The 21,999-nt window shown below is 39.8% G+C and overlaps 1 protein-coding gene across 1 annotated transcript; it reads left to right on the top strand.

Moving 5' to 3' along the window:
* Positions 1–1,146: 1,146 nt before the first annotated feature.
* Positions 1,147–2,733, top strand: LOC133655064 (somatostatin receptor type 5). Its single transcript, XM_062054970.1, has one exon. It carries the CDS (start codon positions 1,404–1,406, stop codon positions 2,394–2,396), a length of 993 nt encoding a protein of 330 aa, XP_061910954.1. The 5' UTR covers positions 1,147–1,403; the 3' UTR covers positions 2,397–2,733.
* Positions 2,734–21,999: the final 19,266 nt, after the last annotated feature.

Below are 21,999 nucleotides of genomic sequence, written 5' to 3'. Positions count from 1 at the left end.
AATCTTAATAAACATCTTTAAAAAGAATCCTAACTTACCAAAATATTTATTTAGAGAACGGTCATGGCAACATTTCAAAGGAAGAGCATAGAAGATGATTCAGTCTTTATATTTTTTCATTAAAAACTCAGCCTTTAATCTCATGTTCACACACGTGTGCTTTTACTGCACCTTTCAAAGCATGAGGAGATGAATGCCGGACTGACACCAAAGTGAAATACTGCCCTTAAAATATGAAGCCGCCAAAATATACAAATTTGGCCCCCGGTATCACTCCAATAACAGTGTTGGCAGAATGATTAATATGGAACGTAGAGGTTGAATGAAGTGTTAAGGAGTTGAGCCACCACCTCATAACCGCTGTAAACTAGAAAGAGGTACAGATTGGAAATATGTCTCCATAAATCTTCTAATAAATGAGCCCCTAGACGGCAAATAGAAGTGTTAATTGTCTTTGGACTCGCACCATATTCCAGATAAACACTTAAAGCCATGGGAATAATTGCCCTGCTCTGTTTTTTTGTGGATGTAAAGCAGGAGGATTTCTGAGGGTATTCCAGCAATGCGTGTCAGAGTGGCAACAGGATGAAGGTCATCACTCCGCCACGCTCTTTTAATATTCACCCCCCAGTCCCCCTTCCTCAACGCTTACATCCTCTGCATGCTTCATCCTTTTTCTCCCATCTCCTCGTTTTATAATATCCTCATGCAAAACAAAAAAAGAGGAAAGACGCGAGAAAATGTCGCAAAACAAAAGTCCTGAGAAAACAGTCTGCAGACACTTCTTTCCTGTGAGTAGATTTACTCGAGGTAGCTGGCGATGGTATCAGTGTGTGTGTGACCCCCGCTCTCAACTATTAGATGGGTGGAGCGCGTGAAGACATAATAGATAGAGGGGTGGGGTGGGGGTGAAGTAAACAGAAGCAGAAGACAAGAAAGTGTGGAAAAAAGTTATGAAAACAAAGGAGCATGTGAGCACATGAGGTTTACCTTGGAAACAGCATTACAACAGAGAACCTGGAGGGGGGAGGACTCAGGAGGGGCTTTAGCCAAGCTGGACTTTATCACAGTCTCTGGAGACTGATGAACAAGGGGGTGGACGAGTTCCAGGCACACACTGCAGCTCTCGTCACACACGGTGGGGGGAAGAGATATAAAACGGGCTCCAAGGGAGAAAGAGCGTCCGTCCGTCCTGTTCGTTTGAAGGGTGTTAATGCAAAGGCCTATGGGTCTCGCTGGGGATCGTGCCTTTATCACCACAAAGGAATAAGCTTTGACTCCTTTTTTGTTTTTGAACAAATAAAAGGATTGACCGCATGAGGGAAGGCAGTCGACGAGTCGCCGAAGCTTGAGTAGGATCTTTCGGTTTTGAAAGGTGAGAAGAAGCGTGAATTTGATGCAGAATGGACGCTGATATAAACAATTGGACTGATGTGGACGACCATTTTGACACAGAGGCCCGAATTGATGGTTTCGGTGTCCTCATGGCAGTTCTGTACCCGCTGGTTTGCATTGTCGGACTCGCCGGGAACTCTCTGGTCATCATTACCATTTTGAAACTGGATAAAATGTCATCGGCCACCACGGTGTACATTTTTAACCTGGCGCTAGCCGATGGGCTGTTCATGGTCGGGCTCCCCTTCATGGCGAGCCAGAACTTCCTGTCCAAGTGGTTGTTTGGCAACGTGGCGTGCAAAGTGGTCATGGTGCTGGACGGCATCAACCAGTTCACTAGCGTCTTCTGTCTGACCGTGATGAGCATCGACCGCTACATGGCACTGGCCGACCCGCTTCGGTTCGCCTGTTGGAGGACGCCGCGTTGCGCCAAGATCATCTCGGCCTTGCTGTGGCTGTTCTCCCTGGTCACGATCCTTCCAATGGCGCTTCACTTCTCGGCAGATCGAGGCCTGTGCATACCGGACATCATTTCGGACGTTTGGTGGCTCGGCATCCTTTCCTACACCTTCGTTTTAGGATTCGCTTTGCCCTTCACCGTCATGACTGCCTCCTACACGGCTTTGCTGCTCACCTTGCGGTCGCAGCGTCTTCAGGCTACCACACCCAACCACGAAAACCACCGTCCGGAGCGACAGGTTACCAAAATGGTAGTGGCGGTGGTGATTGTGTTCGGTATGTGCTGGCTGCCGTTTTACACCTTCAACTTCTGCTCCATGTATGAAACGGACCTTACCTTTGCCAGAGCTTTCGATTGTGTGGTCTTGCTGTCGTACTCGTGGAGCTGCGCCAACCCCATCCTCTACACTTGCCTCTCGGACACCTTCAGGAGGCATTTCCGCACCCTCCTCTGCTCGGCCACTAAGTCTTCCCCCAGCATGCAATGCAACACTGAGCGGTATGACCTAACCATGACAGGTGTGCAGGATGTCACTTTCTAGCATAGAGGGGAAAAAAAGCATTACAACAATAATTCTTATAATTATGCAAAATTAGGGAAGGTTTATGTGGTGGTTTGAGAAAGAAACCCTGGCATCTGCTGAACGTGCGGGATTTGCCTCCAAGACGGAAGTATTGTTTGTTTTTTTTGTTGACATTCTCAACTGCTGGCATTTAGTTGTGTCCAGAGAGATTTGGTTTGGATCATGCAATGAGTTATTACAAGCTGTCAGGTAGGTCGATCCAAAAATAGGCACATTCTGGTTTGACTTTGAGGAAATCTAACACACTTTACTTGTCCAGTGTAATCCCCTCTTGAGTTCTGTCGGAAGCATGGCTCTCGGCTTGTTATATATATATATATATATGTATATGTATATATATATATATATATATATATATATATATATATATATATATATATATATATATATATATATATATATATATATATATATATATATATATATATATATATATATATATATATATATATATATATATATATATATACCTTGTAAAAAAATATTCCCAATATTTCTGACCACAAGGGGCATACTACGTAACTGCTTCTTCTGTTCTGCAGCATTTTTTGGTATAGATTAATGCGGCACACGGAGAACTCTCTGGCTCTGACGCATGTAAACAATGCTTGTAAACAATGCTTGTAAACAAATACATAAAGCAAACTTCTTGTGGCATCATTTTGCTTCCAAAAATGATGTTCTTATTGCATATTATATTGGAAAAAATCAAGCACTATCCCTGCAACGTTTTTACAATTATATTGTGTTTTTTATAGATGAATTTCAAGGGAAATGGCGCTCTAAAGTTTTTTGCACACAGATGTGAATCTAATGGAAAGGTTATCAAAGCAAGTGCTGCTCAGTATGTCAAATTAAGTATGCAAATAAAAGCAAAATGATGTGACAATCTTAAAGATAAAACTGATGTACAGTCGGAATGTTTTGCTTTGCCATCCTGAAACAGCTAGAGCTTTGGTTAAGATGTTAATCAATATATGAGGCTTTATATTCACAATTAATGATCATTCCTCGAGATACTTGGCATGTGGCTTTTTTCTGTCATTAAGTGTTTTCATGTCCTGTAAATAAACATTGTTTCTGCCGAGTCAATGTGGCTGTTTTCTCGCACATGCACGCAACAGAATTCCTGCCCGATTCCAATTCCATTCCATGAATTTCAACTGAATTTGAATTGAAGTTGCAAACAGGAAGTAGAATTCTAGAAATTCCACAAAATTCTAGTTGATAATTTAGGTATATTCCAGAAATAGCTACTCCCACAAAAGTGAAAGGGGCTTGATTCGAAGGTATTAAATGCATGTTTGAGTCAAATGAATGGTAAACAAATTATGCAATAATAAAATAAATAAATACCTTTTTATTTGTATTATTTTCAAGATTGGATAATCATTTAGTTTAATGTTTACCTTGTTTGTCCCAGCTGGGAATCAAACCGTGTCCGCCGGAACAGCCGACTGATACTTAAACCTTATTGCATGCTTATCACCGCTGCACAAGTCTTAGTCAACAAACAGCTTATAAATGGAGCTCTATACTCCTCTTGTTGAAATGTTTTATTTGTCTTACTTGTTCGTGACTCATATTGCCGTGTGGAGGCACTAATTTTTCTTATCGCTCAAGATGTATACTGAGTACTGATATTTTTTAGTACCAGTTCCTAATTGGGTCGATACAGGAGGACCGTTAAGATTCTGGACAAATGATACAGCTGTTTTTTAATCTAGCTTACTGTTATAATAATAACACACTGTCACATTTACTTCATGTGTCGCTGCTATGCATAAAAAAGGACACAGGATAGGGTCTGATAATAAGCTTGGAATAGACATAAATAGGGAAACAACACCACATAAAAGTTTGTAAATCAACAATATTTCCATCTGAAAAGTCCCTCAAAGTCGAGCACCAAGTTTTGCGTGACAACAAAACACACCTTGCTTAAATGACACCTGCTTAACATGCTAATTGATTTATATGATATATTTGATACAGTGACGGGCCGTGCGTTTCCCACCTAGGCCTTCACTTATGTCCGACTTCAATGATTACCTCTCAAAATGCCATCATTGATGTCACCACATGACCATTGATGGAGAAATACTATACAGAAACACATTTACGCAATACTGGGCATTGTACAAAACGGGTTATTTTCTAACGCATTTAAAAATCAATAAACCCGTATCAGCAATTAAAACATATCTTATGTGGTACTGTCAAAATTTAAATTGCAAAAAACATATTAAACGTGAAAAAAATAAATAAATAAAATATCCGAACTCAAATTTCATCGACAGCTGAGCTAGCTTCCGGGGTTGGAAGCTAGACGTAGTTTCTCTTTAAATATCCTTCTTGAAAATGGCCTTGCAAATATATGTGTTGTTTTGTCTAATCATAAAAGATGCAGACGAGGCGTGTTGGCTGACTTCTTAAAGTTTACTCCACAGCGTGCTCATCAAAAACATCCCACTGCCGGCATGTCTACATTCAACAACTTAAACGAGGCTACTGCGCATGCTCTTCACTACTGTGGCATGCTGGGTAATGGAGTTCTTACCTAGCTCATAACATCGCAATATATATACAGTATATGTCTTGGGCCAGCTAGAAGGCCTTACTAACAAAAACTCATGATCGCAACTGTCAAATATTCGTGTCCGTTCACTTACAGCGCACAGACGCCCGCATTGTTGGCTTTGAAAGCTCTGGGCAGATTTGGTACAGCATAGCAACATAAGATATCTGAATTCTGATTGGATAAAAACTCTAAAAACAACGGCGCTGGAAGGAGCATAATATGCCATGAAGAGAATATGAATACTTTTAGATATTTAGGGGAAGTCAATTAAAAATTACTTTCATCTTTAATTATGATCATGATTTCTGGTTATGTTAAGCCAGCAGAGAAGGCCTTGCTGGCCCTGACGGCACACCACTGATTTTGATATGATATATCATGTAAAAGGGCAGTGCTCTGCACATGAATGCCATACATAAATAAATATTGTTTCCAGCAGAGTGTAATTGTAATGAATAGAAACACAGTGATGGATTTCTGTGATTTTTACAAGAAGATGACATAACAACTGCATTACACTTTGCACATGCCCACATAGCTGACTTGTTGACGACTTAAAAAGCAGGTATTGATAGAAGACCCTGCTGGGAAATGTTACATGATGTCGCTGTTATACAACCAGTTGTGCTAATAAAATGCTCATTTAACCTTCCTCTTGTGTTAGCTTTCTGTTACCATCTCTTATGTTAACGGGTCGGTTTTGACCCATGTCTTAAATCAGCTGTAAAATACACTAAAAACAATTATCTATCATCCAATTTGTTTCTCATCTCTTGGTTACCTTGTTAGGCTTCCTTATCCATGAAAATATTGGTTTTAATATTTTTGGTGTGGGCCATTGGGCTTTTTTTTGTCAGTATACCCCTCGATTTCAATTAAAAAAATGGTAAAATGAACCTCAAGAGAATCGTATAAATAAATAAAAGGTTGTCGTGTTACCTGACTATTACTGAGGGTATTAGAACACATCTCTTGAATAAATGTGTTTAATTTATTTTTTCATTTTAATAATTTTAACTATAGTAACATCTACGGTGTTACGGGTCAATTTAGACCCATATATATTTACCTCAGGAAAAAGGCTAAAAACTATTTTTTTCAGCAACAGAACTTTAATACAAACACAAAATGAAAAGCAGAACAAGTCATAACACAAAATATAGATTTGCAAGGTTAAACAAACAACAACCAATCAAGCAAATCAAGTTAAGTTAAGTTAAAGTTAAAGTTAAAGTACCAATGATTGTCACACACACACGAGGTGTGGCAAAATTACTCTCTGCATTTGACCCATCACCGTTGATCACCCCTTGGGAGGTGAGGGGAGCAGTGAGCAGCAGCGGTGGCCGCGCCCGGGAATCATTTTTGGTGATTTAACCCCCAATTCCAACCCTTGATGCTGAGTGTCAAGCAGGGAGGTAATGGGTCCCATTTTTATAGTCTTTGGTATGACTCAGCCGGGGTTTGAACTCACAACCTACCAATCTAAAGTAGCAATGATTGTCACACACACTAGGTGTGGTGAAATGTGTCCTCTGCATTTGACCCATCCCCTTGTTCACCCCCTGGGAGGTGAGGAGAGCAGTGGGCAGCCGCGGTGCCGCGCCCGGGAATCATTTTTGGTGATTTAACCCCCAATGCCAACCCTTGATGCTGAGTGCCAAGCAGGGAAGTAATGGCTCCCATTTTTATAGTCTTTGGTATGACTTCCTCATCAGACTCATCAGATGTGTCTGTGTCTTCTGGATGATACTCCACATTGTCTTCCTCCTCAGAAACCTGTTCATCCGTATCACTATGCTGCTCTGTGTCCTCTCCCTCATTTTCACCCAAAATATTATCCAGAACTTCTCTCACTTTAAATCTTTTTTTCATTTTTGCATGTTGCAAATTGGAGATGTGCACTCTGCATGTCACCAACTCTATACTGAATTGACCTCACATGTCTGGACATGCCTGTCTTTGTTTGTTTTAGTACTGGATGACAAGGTAAAATGAGAATTCCCTAAAGCTCACATGATTGGTAGAGGAGCTGGCTGTCAGTGTGTTCAGTTTTGGCTCTAATTATCGCTTTATTATCTTATTTTTATAACTGGGTCGAAACCGACCCTAACAACACCAAGGTCATAATTTTAACCAGAGCATTTTATAATTTAGTGGGGAGAAAAAAAAAAAAAATTGTTGAAATAGAGGTTCCTGACAAAGTCAAAAAGCCGTGATGCAAAAAAATAAATGTATGTGGTTCTTTTATGCATTCAAAAACTAAAACGGGTCGGTGCCGACCCTAACACAAGACGAAGGTTAAAAAAAAACATTTTATCCACATCTTTATTCACACTAATTACATACAGTACGGATAAGAGTATTAATGAATATCGATATCGATATTGGTATATATAAAATCCTGACAATATACTGTACATCCCTACTTATCGCTCTTATCTCGCATCTGACCGTTGATTGGTCAGCCGCTGCGTGCTGTCAATCATTCTCACGTTGGAAAGAAGGCGGCTCCAGGAAGCCAATCAATGAACTTTCTGGGCGGTCTAAAGTAACCATTTAATGTTTGACTTTTCTTCATTCGATAACTTGACATTAGTTTTGCATTTTAAAAAGTGCAAGGGACAAAAAAATTATTTTTGAAAAAGTGTAGGGGATATGTCCCCCCTGTTTCATCCCCAAATTAAGTCATTCAGGGTATTTACCAGCCCATGCTGTGTGCTAATATGTTAAGTGTTAGCATATCAGTATTTTCACCAATGTTCTAGGTATAACATTAAAAGTCATGAATATTGTTGCCTTCAAATTATGGAAAATGGTGTAAAAATACTTCAATTACCAGAATGTTTACTTCATCAAGGTATTCAAAATGGAATTTGTGTTTAGTGTGAAGTATTTATAGTGTGTCTGGGCTAGTGTTTGCCTTGTCAATCACTTAAAGCGTGAGAGAAGAATGTGTGAAGAATTCACTACCAACCAAAAAAGACTTGATAAGTCCGAAAGAGAAAGAGGATGATGCAGTATTATCTGCTCATAGATGCTATCTAGTGGTTGTTTGAGCACACTGCAGCTAGTCGCACTCCTTAATGCTTCAGTCACACGCAGGATTCTCACAGGAATGAGGCAAAAATAGAACCATATCTACTGTAGGCCAAAACCCTTGTTAAAAGCGACACATTATTCCTGTAAATAAAATAAAATAATCTCTCTTAATTGCAATTAATTGAATTCCTCTTTCTTAAATTGAAATTCCAAGGTCTAAAGCTTGCAAAAGCCTGACTATTGTCATATCATGGCATTTAATATTTCTACTCCCCAAATTGAAGAAGGAAGTGTATGGGGTAAGGTATTACATGATGTGTGCATTAATTCCTGTATACACACTTACTGTAACATGTGTCACTTAGTTTAGGATTATTTTGTTCGATAGCGAGGGAGTTGTGCCTGCAAAACGTACACTAATAAACGTTTGAGAGCTTCTGCAATCAATTATCAGGCAAGGCAGACTGCCTCAAAAAAATAAATGAAAAACCAATTTAGACCTGCATAGTCACCTTTAAAAGAAGAACACATAAGCTGAGCATCTTCATTGCCGTCTGCTCTTCTACTTTCTCTCAAGACACTTAAATTGGTGAACCGGAAATTCTGCGTGCAGAAACCTGCTTGTGTAAACCCTCTTTTTTTTTAAAACACTAATAAACCTTTCATTTACATTTCCTGAAAGTCTTAAAGACTGTAAGAAGCCAACGACAAGAGGAAATTTACTGCCTGTAAAAGAAGAAGCTTTGTCACGATATGAACTTTTACTTCTAACTTTATGTCGATTCGGCGTTATTATGGCATACACTTTCTTAACATGAGTTCTTATCTTGTCAGGGTTTAAGTCTGTATTACTTTTCTGTAACAATCCTATTGCTACATTGTGGTTTAAAACTGTATTCTGAGTAAACATGTTTGTTCATACTTACATATGGTGTAAACATATGTCCGTCTATTCAGATACACGCATTACGTAAACATGGCTGCAGATTGCCTAAGCTAAGTTGAAACGTATCTGTCCATTCACATAAAGACGCATCCGTATATTCACACACAAACACAAATACAAACACAAGCACGCACACACACACGCACAAAGTGTCAGTCCATTACATATACGTTAGTTAGTTAGTTAGTTAGTTTCAGTTTATTTCGAACATGCATCCAATACAATTACAATGTAATGCATCACATATTTTCAGTTATTTCATTATAGGTCTGAAAGGAGTACAAAGAAGTAGATCTTATTTAATCCTACCCCTTTTCATATCATAGCTGTTGTATCCCATTTCTTTGGTCTCTGTTTGTAACATAACAGTGAATACATAAATAAGAAGTGAGTTAACAAATATTAAATACATAATGAATATTAGACATATAAACATATACACAATAATTAAAGTTCTCATTAAAAATAGTTAAGTAGTTTATGGTTCACCTATGGGATTAAATTACCTAATTTTAAAAAGAAAAAGGTTCAAGATATTTATCATAACTTTTACTTTTTTTTAACTTTGTAAACACTTTAAGTTTGAAGAGTTTCTTGAATTGGATCATGTTAGTACATTGTTAGATTGATTTGCTTAATCCATTCCATAATTTAATTCCACATACTGATGTAAATGATAAAATGATAAATGGGTTATACTTGTATAGCGCTTTTCTACCTTCAAGGTACTCAAAGCGCTTTGACAGTATTTCCACATTCACCCATTCACACACACATTCACACACTGATGGCGGGAGCTGCCATGCAAGGCGCTAACCAGCAGCCATCAGGAGCAAGGGTGAAGTGCCTTGCCCAAGGACACAACGGACGTGACTAGGATTGTAGAAGGTGGGGATTGAGCCCCAGTAACCAGCAACCCTCCGATTGCTGGCACGGCCACTCTACCAACTTCGCCACGCCGCCCCTGTACTGAAGGTCTTAAGTGTTGTACGTGCATACAAATGTTTTAAATTAAATGGTATATTATATGTTATATTTCTCCTCTTTTAGAATAATTGTTTTACATTTTTAGGTAACAGGTTATAGTTTGCTTTGTATATTATTTTAGCTGTTTGCAAAAATCACCAAGTTGTTGAATTTCAATATTATTGTTTCAATAAATAAAGGGTTTGTTTGTTCTCTATATCCAACATTTTGTATTATTCTAATTGATCTTTTTTGTAACACCGTTAGTGAATGAAGCGCACATTTGTAGTTGTTTCCCCATATTTCTACACAATAACTCAGATATGGTAACACTAGTGAACAGTAAAGAATATGAAGTGGTTTTTGGTTCAGAACATATTTTGCTTTATTCATTATTGACGTGTTTCTTGCTACTTAATGTTGTATATTTTTTACATGAGGTTTCCAGTTCATTTTATCATCCATTATTACACCCACAAATGTGTTTTCTTTTACCTTTTCAACGTCTACTCCGTGTATTTGTATTTGTGTTTGACTTTCTCTTCTACTGTTACCAAATAGCATTATTTTAGTTTTACTGAGATTTTCGTCAAACCATCTTTTTAATTTGTTAATTTCTTCTGTTATTATTTGTATTAGCTTCTGTGTGTTCTCTCTTGAACAAAACATAGTCTAGTCATCTGCAAATAGAACTAACTTTAAGTCCATTGAAACTTTACAAATTTTGTTTGTATAAAGATAGAACAATTTTGGTCATAGTATTGATCCCTGTGGTACACCACAGGATATTTTTAGCTCCGTAGACATTTTTTTGCCTATCTTCAAGTGTTGCTTCCGGTTGGTTAAATAGCTTCTTACCCAGTTCAAGACCAACCCTCTGATGCCACACCGTTGTAATTTGTTTATTAACATATTATATATATTATACATTATGTAGCTATGTATTTGTCCATTCACATTCATCATTCACACACAAACAAAAAGAGTAAACATCTGTCCAATTATAGTCACATAAACATCTCGCTGTCCAATCTACATCTGTCAATTCACACGTTTGTTTATTCATATTTACATCAAGCATATGCATCTGTCCATCCATTCACATACACATAATAATAAAGTATGTCTGTCCATTCACAAACATGCTTAAGGCAAATGTCTATCTATTCAAATACACACCTAAAATAAAGGGGTTTGCTTATTCAGAAAGAGTAAGCATCTGTATGTCCATTCGCATACAGTACAAACAAAGTAAAGTTACAGTCAAACACATGTGTCTGTTCATGTGTCTATTTACGTAAAGTTAAAAGTTGCATTTATCCATTCACACACATGCACAAAAAGTAAAGTCACATATGTCATGATCTGTGGTGTAGATCATATTTTTTGTTATTTTCTGTTTGTTTAAGACTCAATATAGTTCCTGTTTTTGCACTCCCTTGTTTGGTCACCATGGCGACTCATTGGTTTCACCTGCCTCATGTGACACACGCACTTGTCTCTAATCAAAGAGACTATTTAAGCCTCTCGTTGCCAGTTAGTCAGCCTGGCGACATTGCTCTGTATTGATTGTTTCATGCTCGTTTCATGCCACAGGTTTATGCTTGTTTTCATGCGATTGTTCGCTTCATGCTATGCCAAGTAAGTTTTGTTTATTCATGCCACAGTTAGCAAGTTTTTTGTTTCATGTCCATAGTTCTGCCTAAGTGTCAGTCTTTGTATCCTGCGCTAAGTTGTGCTTTCGCCTTGTGCGCCGTTTTGTTTTCACTTTTTGAGTCAAGATTAAATCATGTTTTTACCTGCACGCCTTGTCCAGAGTAGTCCGTATGCGTCCTGGGAGAACAATCCTCGCAGTAATTTGCGAAAACCTCGTCATGACAACATAGGCATCTGTATGTCTATTCACTTAATGGTATTATCTTTCTGTCCATTCAAAAATGTACATAATATAAACACCTGTCCATTTAAATACACACAAAGTAAATATGTCAGTTCATTCTTGCCCAAATAGTGTGAGCATCGTGTCTGTCCATTCACATACAGTACATAAAGTAGACGTATCTGTACATTCATACATACATAAAGTAAAGAAATCGGTAATTCACATATACACGTAATTTGAAAATGTGTCTGTCCATTCACATACACGTACGACTCAGACATATATTCGCCTACACGTCAAGTGTAAACATCTGTCTTTCCATCCCATACACATAATGCGCAGACTTGTCTATGTATTCGCATACATGTGAAATGAAACATATGTCTTTCCATTCACATACACAAATTGTAAACATTGGTCGGTTCATTCACATAGACACATCATTTACTGTGAAAAAAAGTTTGTCTCTGTTCACAAAAACACAAAGCACAAACATGTTTGTCTGTTCACAAGCACCCGATGCAAGCATTTGTTTGTCCTTTCATATGCACACACACTATAAACATCAGCCCTATCAATTACATTAAAATACACACAAACGAAAGTAAATATATGTGTTACAGAAAAACATTTGTCTCTTCATTCAGGTAAACAACACAAACAAATTTGGTTTTGTCCATTCATACAACAAATGCAGACATGAGACAGTGTAAATCATTATAATAAAATATAGCATAGCACACACAAGCAAGCTTAATGTAATGTGATTAATGTGAACATTTTCTTCTCTCTAAAGCACAGCAACAAAAACGGTTGCATCCATCATGTATCATTAATCGTGATATATGATATATTGCCATAGCCCACTGCAGAGGGTCAACTGTTTGCAAAGGTTTAAATGTGTTGACAGGTATGTGTTGGCCCTAATTAGAGCACTGGGAGCCAGCAGTTCTTTTCATTGCTTCTATTCTGCACCCTCTTTGTGTAATTAGGACCAGATGCAAAGTAGCTGAAAGGTTTCTCAATAAAGCTTATTGATGGGACCCCTGAGAGAAGGTAAGACGGCAAGAAGATGTGTGTTGGCGTGTATGAATGTGTTGCGTTGTCTATGACATAAAGAGAAGCATGCATCGATAAAGGTCAAAGTCTATATACCTTTTACTTTCAGTCTTTCCTCATCTCTCTTCTTGTGTCGTGCATCAATTGCATTCTCCTCCTAGTTCCTCTCCGTCTTCTCGCCATGCCTCCAACACATTTCCACAAATCTGCTTTGTCTTTTCAACACTCACATTCTGCAATGTGCTGACAGATGGCCTGAACATGAAATTATAACTCGGTGCCCTGTGTTCTCTTCTTGCAAGCAACCAACACAAAGGCAGGAAATATAAAACCAGTCGTGGGACCGTGAAATTTGCACCAAGTTAATGTTTTTGTCGTCCCTGTCAAATATCATCCGCTCAGTGGAGAATATGTTGCATCCATTTGAGGTTTTAGACTTGTTATGATCAATTCAGCTTCATTCTGAAACAGAATACAATAATTTGCAAATCATTTTCAACTTATATTCAGACTGCAAAGACAAGATATTTAATGTTTGAACTGAAAATCTTAATTTTGCAAATAATCATTAACTTAGAATTTAATGGCAGCAACTGAAGTTGGCACAGGGGCATTTTTGCCACTGTGTCACATGGCCTTTCCTTTTAACAACACTCAGTAAAAGTTTGGGAACTGAGGAGACCAATTTTTGAAGCTTTTCAGGTGGAATTGTTTCCCATTCTTGCTTGATGTACAGCTCAAGTTGTTCAACAGTCCGGGGTCTCCGTTGTCGTATTTTAGGCTTCATATTGCTCAACACATTTTCAATGGGAGACAGGTCTGGACTACAGGCAGGCCAGTCTAGTACCCGCACTCTTTTACTACGAAGCCACGCTGTTGTAACACGTGCAGGATATGGCTTGGCATTGTCTTGCTGAAATAAGCAGGGGCGTCCATGAAAAAGACGGTGCTTGGATGGCAACATATGTTGCTCCAAAACATGTACGTACATTTTAGCATTAAGGGTACCTTCACAGATGTGTAAGTTACCCATGCCTTGGGCACTAATACACCCCCATACCATCACAGATGCTGGCTTTTGAACTTGGCGCCTATAACAGTCCGGATGGCTCTTTTCCCCTTTGGTCCAAAGGACACGACAACCACAGTCTCCAAAAACAATTTGAAATGTGGACTCGTCAGACCTCAGAACACTTTTCCACTTTGCATCAGTCCATCTTAGATGAGCTCGGGTGTTGTTGATAAATGGCTTTCGGTTTGCATAGTAGAGTTTTAACTTGCACTTACAGATGTAAGCGACAAACTGTAGTTACTGACAGTGGTTTTCTGAAGTGTTCCTGAGCCCATGTGGTGATATCCTTTATACACTGATGTCGCTTTTTGATGCAGTACTGCCTGAGGTATCGAAGGTATGTGCAGTAATTTCTCCAGATTCTCTGAACCTTTTGATGATGTTACAGACCGTAGATGGTGAAATCCCTAAATTCCTTTTAATAGCTGGTTGAGAAATGTTGTTCTTAAACTGTTCGACAATTTACTCACGCATTTGTTCACAAAGTGGTGACCCTCGCCCCATCCTTGTTTGTGAATGACTGAACATTTCATTATACCCAATCATGGCACCCACCTGTTCCCAATTAGCTTGTTCACCTGTGGGATTTTCCAAATAAGTGTTTGATGAGCATTCCTCAACTTTCTCAGTCTTTTTTGCCACATGTGCCATCTTTTTTGAAACATGTTGCAGGCATAACATTTCAAATGAGGTAATATTTGCAAAAAATAACCACGTTTTCCAGGTCGAACGTTAAGTATCTTGTCTTTGCAGTCTATTTAATTGAATACAGGTTGAAAAGGATTAGCAAATAAATGCATTCTGTTTTTATTTACGATTTACACAACGTGCCAACTTCACTGATTTTGGGTTTTGTACTAGATACCTGTGTTTTCCTCAGTAATGTGTTGACTGGTATACAACTTGGAATTTGTTTAAAGTTAAGTTAAAGTTAAAGTACCACTGATAGTCACACACACACTAGGTGTGGTGAAATTACCCTCTGTATTTGACCCATCCCCTTGTTCCACCACCTGGGAGGTGAGGGGAGCAGTGAGCAGCAGCGGTGGCCACGCTCGGGAATCATTTTGGTGATTTAACCCCAAATTCCAACCCTTGATTCTGAGTGCCAAACAGGTAGGTAATGGGTCCCATTTTTATTTATAGTTTTTGGTATGACTCGGCTGGGGTTTGAACTCACGACCAGCGATCTAAAATTCATAACTTTTAAAACATTGAAATATAGGACTTCCAGATTCCAAAACAGAAAAAAAGTTTTTAATATAGAAAGGAAAGCAATCAACTTATAAATGTTACTGGCGGCGTGACCCCAAGATGCAGAGACAGCATGCGATGTAGGTAAAAAGGTGATTGAATGCACAAAGAAGCACTGACGTGACCGAGACCTTCGACCATGAATCACTCAAAACAAACTTGAGCAGGAAGTTCAAAGCACATGCAGAAGGCAGGGTCATATTTTCTGTTGTTTCTAATGTTAGACTGTTTAATCTGACTGGTATTCTACAGCTGTTTTTTTTCAGTGAATTCAAAGGTATAGATGTATCAATCACAAAAAATACAGTATTAAAACATATAATCAGGCTGATGGGATCTTCCAGTTTATTTGTATTATGGGGTTATCTAGAGTTCCTACTGTATATACAAGAGATATTTGGGATGTAAACAAAAAACCCAGATGGTTTGTTTCTCTAAGAAGTGTGTTTCTCCAATCCATTTGGGAATAAAGGCCGATATACTGCAATCAGTTTAAATTAGGTCGAGGGTCAGTGAGACTAACAGTTAGCAGAGTTCAACTTCATATTTTCAAGACTGTTTCCGAAGCCCGTCAGAAGAAAGAAAAAAACCAGAGTGAAAAAGCGAAAACATGGAGCTGTTTGGTGGTGTGAACTCACACAGAAATGATTCGATCACAGCCCATAGCTTGACCGACTCGCAACCTCGTTTTCTTTGCAAAATGAATGCAAAACGAATGCAAATAAGATGGACATGTCTTCATTATTACGGGCTGTAAGGAAAAAGCCCAGATGGTGCTCTTGGTTAGTTAACTAATGCACACTCAATTGCGACTGAGGACACTCTCAATTGGAAAGTTGGGTGTTAATTGCAAACTGGAGACCACTGTCAGGGTGTCACAGGGTGCAAAGTTTAACAAAATGCTAATAGTGTCACTGATATTGCCAGCATATCATCAGCACATGGATTCATATTTAGAACCAATATGCACCTATAATTAGACCATTAGTTCAAATGTACTTCAAAAATTGTATAACAATGTCAGCATTGGTATTCTGGCGTAAAACGTGCAGTGGTACCTCAATCCGTCCCAGGATGCTTTAAAAGACACTTGCACTTTCTCACTTCAACATATCTGAAAAGGAGTAGGAAGAGACAGATTGTATTTATTTCCAAACCCTCCTCCATGGCTGTATATCAGTTTGTTCACTTCCATACTTACACTTTAGTAGATAGTACTTTATTGATTCCTTCAGGAGAGTTCCCTCAGGAAAAAAAAATATGTCCACCATGTACACTGCGTATTAAGTTCCTGAAGGTAAACACGTTGACAGTGTAGTGCTGCCTAAAATGGATTATTAGGGAACTAACTGTGGACTGCCTTTTGCCGTATGTCTCAGTGTGAAGGCACTTATGCATTCAAAATGGTGAGACTCTGCAGAATCACGTGGAAATTAAGGGCGGTGCCTGTAGATTAACCTCTTTTTAGGAAGCAGGACTAGAGGATATGTTTCAACTCGCATGAGATCACACCCCTGTTAAGGTCCATCCAGGGTTCCTGGAGAGAAGGTTCCACCAGAGAGTCGAATTTCGGATTCAGGAGGAGCAGTGTGGTTTTCGGAACTGTGTATCAGCTCTTGGTAGGATCATTGCGGGTACATTGATAGTTTGCCCATCTAGTGTGTTTTGGACTCTGAGAAGGTATTTGACCATGTCCCTCTGGAAATCCTGTGGGGAGTGCTACATAAGTGTGATGTATTAAATCCCATATATTCCCTCACTGGATATATTTCCAGTGAGGGATGGACTTTACCAGGGATGCCCTTATTCATTGATTCTGTTTATAACTTTTATGTACAGAATTTGTAGGCACAGCCAGAGAGGAGATCTGGTTGAGGAGATCCAGTTTGGTGGCTGCATAATTAGGTCTCTGCTTTTTGCAGATTATGCGGTCCTGCTGGCTTCATTGGGCCGTGATCATCAGCTTTTACTGAATCGGTTTTCAGCCGAGTGTGAAGCGACTGGACAGTGTAATTTCCATCGTAGTCTTGGAACTGTGGCCCAGCTCTATACTTTTGGCAGGATCCTTGATGGTGCATGGGGGTTTGCCCAACCAGCCTACTGGACTTGGAGACAGTATTTGACAGTGTACCTCAAGGAATCCTAGGGATGAGATCCTGCGCCAAATGGAGACATTCTAGCACATTCTAGGATCTTGTTTACGAGTGAGGGAAGAATGGATTGTATCATCGACAGGCCGATCGGTGCATCGTCTGCAGGGATGTCGACGCTGCAACGGTCCGTCATGGTGAAGAGAGAGCTGAGCCAGAAGGCAAAGCTCTCAATATACCGGTCAATCTACGTTCCTACCCTCACCTATGGTCATGTGCTTTGGGTAGGGACCGAAAGGACAAAATCACGGATAAAAGCAGCCAAAATAATTTTCCTAAGTAGGGTGGCGGGGTTCTCTCTCAGTAATAGGGTGAGAAGCTCTGTCATTTGGGAAGATCACCGAGTATAGCCGCTGCTCTTCCATATCAAGAGGAGCCAGATGGGGAGTTGTTCAGGGCACGTTCAACCGACAGGAGTTCTCGGGGAAGGCCCAGGACACAATTAGAGATGTCCGATAATATCGGCCTGCCGATATTATCGGCCGATAAATGCTTTAAAATGTAATATCGGAAATTATCTGTATAGTTTTTTAAATTATCGGTATCGTTTTTTTAAAATGTATTTATTTTTTATTTTTTATTAAATCAACATAAAAAACACAAGATACACTTACAATTCGTGCACCAACCCCAAAAAAACTCCCTCCCCCATTTACACTCATTCACACTCATTCACACAAAAGGGTTTATTTCTGTTATTAATATTCTGGTTTCTACATTATATATCAATATATATCAATACAGTCTGCAAGGGATACAGTCCGTAAGCACACATGATTGTGTGTGCTGCTGGTGCACTAATAGTACTAACCTTTAACAGTTAATTTTACTCATTTTCATTAATTACTAGTTTCTATGTAACTGTTTTTATATTGTTTTACTTTCTTTTTTATTCAAGAAAATGTTTTTAATTTATTCATCTTATTTTATTTTATTAATTTTTAAAAAAAGGACCTTATCTTCACCATACCTGGTTGTCCAAATTAGGCATAATAATGTGTTAATTCCACGGCAGTATATATCGGTATCGGTTGATATCCGGTATCGGCTGATATCGGTATTGGTAATTAAAGAGTTGGACAATATCGGAATATCGGATATCGGCAAAAAGCTATTATCGGACATCCCTAGACACAATGGATGGACTATGTCTCTCAGCTGGCCTGGGAAAGGTTTGTTTTTTCCCGGGAGAAGCATAATAAAGTTGTTCGGGATGGGGAAGTCTGTACTTCTCTGCTTAGGCTGCTACCCCTGCGATTGGACCTTGGATAAGTGGAAGAGGATGGATGGACTGATGGATGAATTATGCCGCAAACGCTCCTGAGTTATTTCAAAAGTTAACTACCACAGCACATTTTATGGTTGCGTATCACTCCTTTGAAAAGCTGCACACATCCGGTGAATAGTTTTATTTTTTGAAAAAGCCACAAAAAGGCAAAATGATGACAGAACACATCCTTTGTTTTAACTGAGGTAGAATAATGTCTTGCGTGATGCCATGTACATCAACAGTTGACATGCAAGTGTTTGTACGTGTTTGTACGATCTATAGGATTTTATACTTTTAATATCCCAACTTTCTGTCAAGGTCGGAACGAGGGGGTGATGGATAAATTTTCTCTTCATTAACAAGCCAAAAAAACAACAACAAGCTGCTGTACCCTGTATGCGCTGCTCTGCCAACACTTTAGTGCCCTCAAAAACGATCAGAAATCACAAAATACAACCATGTTTTTACAATATTGGCGAAGAAAGAGGTGACTTGAAAGAAGCACAGACAGCGGGAGAACAGGGCGCGGGGAGAACGGGCCATGTGTGTGTCTTAAAAGAGGCTCCACTAAACTAGAGTAGCTCTTCTCCGCTGTGAAATAAGTCTTTAGCATCTTTTTCCTGGAAAGTTTGGTCTCATCACAACTAAAACCTGCTGTGGTAAGAAGCCTGCTTTGTCGATTCTTCCATACTTGTGAGCACCATTAGTGTACTCTCTGCAAAGAGTGTTTTTCTTCTTTTTTTAACGCCGCAGCGATTCCCTCCTTCATTTCACACTGGTCTGTTGTCTTTTTGGGACTCATATTAAGTTAACAAAATGAACATTTGTCAAAAGGCGAAAAATCCCACAAGGCTCACACGCTGAAGCGATGAGAAGTGACGAGTAGTGTACTGTGTTGCAAGTGGCGTGGAGGGCTCCGCCTCCCCAAAAATGCTGCACCCTGCTTTTTACCTGCGGGCGGGATACAACATGAATGACTGAATGAAGCATTTGTACACAGAGACGTGGTGTGCACACAGAGGCATATTTGGCTCAATGGAAAAGTTTGTAAATCGAAAAGTTCTCAAATAGAGCAGTTCGTAAATCGAAGTTCCACTGTATTACAGTATAATAATCAAAGAATGAAACCATCTGTATTTCGAATGACTGCACAGGCACATTTTTCAGTTCAACCCAAGAACGCCAACAAGCTCAAATTATAACCAAGCATTAAAAATTCTGACTATGACAGAAAGTTGGGACATTAAAAATATAGTTTGGTAATGGCCTGATGCCAAGCAAGCGCCCAATCACATGCTGCACCATGCAGGACGCCAGGGTGTATCTTTTTTCGCTCTGACCGTAACTTAGGTACAAGGGCTCATTGGATTCCACACTTTCTACTTTTTCTATTGTGGATCACGGATTTGTATTTTAAACCACCTCGGATACTATATCCTCTTGAAAATGAGAGTCGTGACTTTTATCTCCACGACAATACATCGGTGAAGCACTTTAGCTTCAGAGCTAACGTGATAGCATCGTGCTTAACTGCGGATAGAAACAGAAGAAACATGCCCCTGACTGGAAGGATAGACAGAAGATCAACAATACTACTATTACTTCTACTATCAGGAGACAAAGAACCAAACACTGGACCTGTAACCACACGGTTAATGCTGTCCAGCCTGGCGATGCCTAGCAATCCTGTTGCTAATGACGCCATTGAAGCTAACTTAGCTACAGGACCTCGACAGAGCTATGCTAAAAACATTAGCTCTCCACCTACGCCAGCCCTCATCTGCTCATCACGACTCATGCTCACCTGCGTTCCAGCGATCGACGGCGCGACGAAGGACTTCACCCGATCATCGGTGCGGTCTGCGGCTAGCGTTGGATAGCGCGTCTGCTATCCATCTCAAAGTCCTCCTTGTTGTGTTGCTGTAGCCAGCCGCTAATACACCGATCCCACCTACAGCTTTCTTCTTTGCAGTCTCCATTGTTCATTAAACAAATTGCAAAAGATTCACCAACACAGATGTCCAGAATACTGTGGAATTTTTCGATGAAAACAGACACTGTTTGTATTGGGACACAGTGGTGTCTCAATACTTCCGTTCAATCCGTGACGTCACGCGCAAAGGTCATCATACCGAGACGTTTTCAGCCGGATATTTCCCGGGAAATTTAAAATTGCACTTTATAAGTTAACCCGGCCGTATTGGCATGTGCTGCAATGTTAAGATTTCATCATTGATATATAAACTATCAGACTGCGTGGTCGGTAGTAGTGGGTTTCAGTAGGCCTTTAAATTTTGTGGATTTTCCACTGATGTCAGTCAGTGTGATGAAGTAAAGCGTAAAAGGCTGTAAATTTCCTGCAAATTTATTCCAGATAATTTATTCTGTCAGTACTATGGCCATTCTCCCAGCCTCCTATAAAATGTATCTGAGCATTATGCTCATTACTCAACTTCAGGGTTGCTTTGCGCTTCTATTCATTTGATTTGCTTCTTGACCCTATGCTTGGCTTGTTGTTGTCGTCACTTTTCGCTTAGTTTGTTTAGTTGTTTTTTGGAACTTTGTGAGACTCCTTGTTGAGCTCTGTGTCAAGTCGGTAACTTTTGAGCGCCCTTAAGGTCGTGTCATTTGGAATTTTTTTTATTTTTTTTCCAAGATGGCGGCGCGCACAGACGCAGCGGCTCATGGCTCTCCTTTTCAGTGCTCTTTCCTCCTTCTTTTCTTCTTGTTTTTTTTTCCTTTTGTACACCACCTGTACTGCAAACATCCGGTCTTGGATATCGGGAACTCGCACCAGATATCTGTTTCGAGCGACTTTCACCACGAGCACAACATCCCAGACGACATAGCAAGAGCACCGGGCTCTCCGTGGTTTGTTGTCGGGTCTGGGAGACAGCGCAGACGGAGGAGGGAGAGGAAGCAGAAGCGTGGCCGCAGGTCCGGCGTCTTGCTCAGGCTTAGGAAACAACCCCACAAGCCACCTCTACCGAGCCTGTTCCTCTCCAATGCCAGATCCCTCGTACAGAAGATGGACGACCTGGAGTTACAACTCGCTGGAAACTGCTATGTTCGGGACTGTTGTGCTATGATTATCACCGAAACCTGGCTTCACCCGTAAATACCCGATGCTAGCATGCAGCTAGCCGGCCGCACTCTGCTCCGCCGGGACAGAACTAAGGACTCCGGTAAGAGCAGAGGAGGGGGGCTCTGTATTTACGTGCATGAGAACTGGTGCAACAACGGGACAATCATTGAACAGCACTGTTGCCCGGACGTGGAGTACATGTCTGTTAGATGTCTGCCTTTTTTTCTCCTGAGAGAGCTGTCTGTTGTTATCAT

The sequence above is a fragment of the Entelurus aequoreus genome, linkage group LG08 (assembly GCF_033978785.1).
Source record: "Entelurus aequoreus isolate RoL-2023_Sb linkage group LG08, RoL_Eaeq_v1.1, whole genome shotgun sequence".
NCBI classification, from domain to species: Eukaryota; Metazoa; Chordata; class Actinopteri; order Syngnathiformes; family Syngnathidae; genus Entelurus; species Entelurus aequoreus.
Note: the sequence above shows the minus strand (reverse complement) of the source record. Positions and strands in the feature narration are given on the sequence as shown.

Excerpts from the sequence above, each read along its gene's own strand:
- LOC133655064 (XM_062054970.1), top strand. The coding sequence starts at position 1,404 with ATGGACGCTGATATAAACAATTGGACTGATGTGGACGACCATTTTGAC.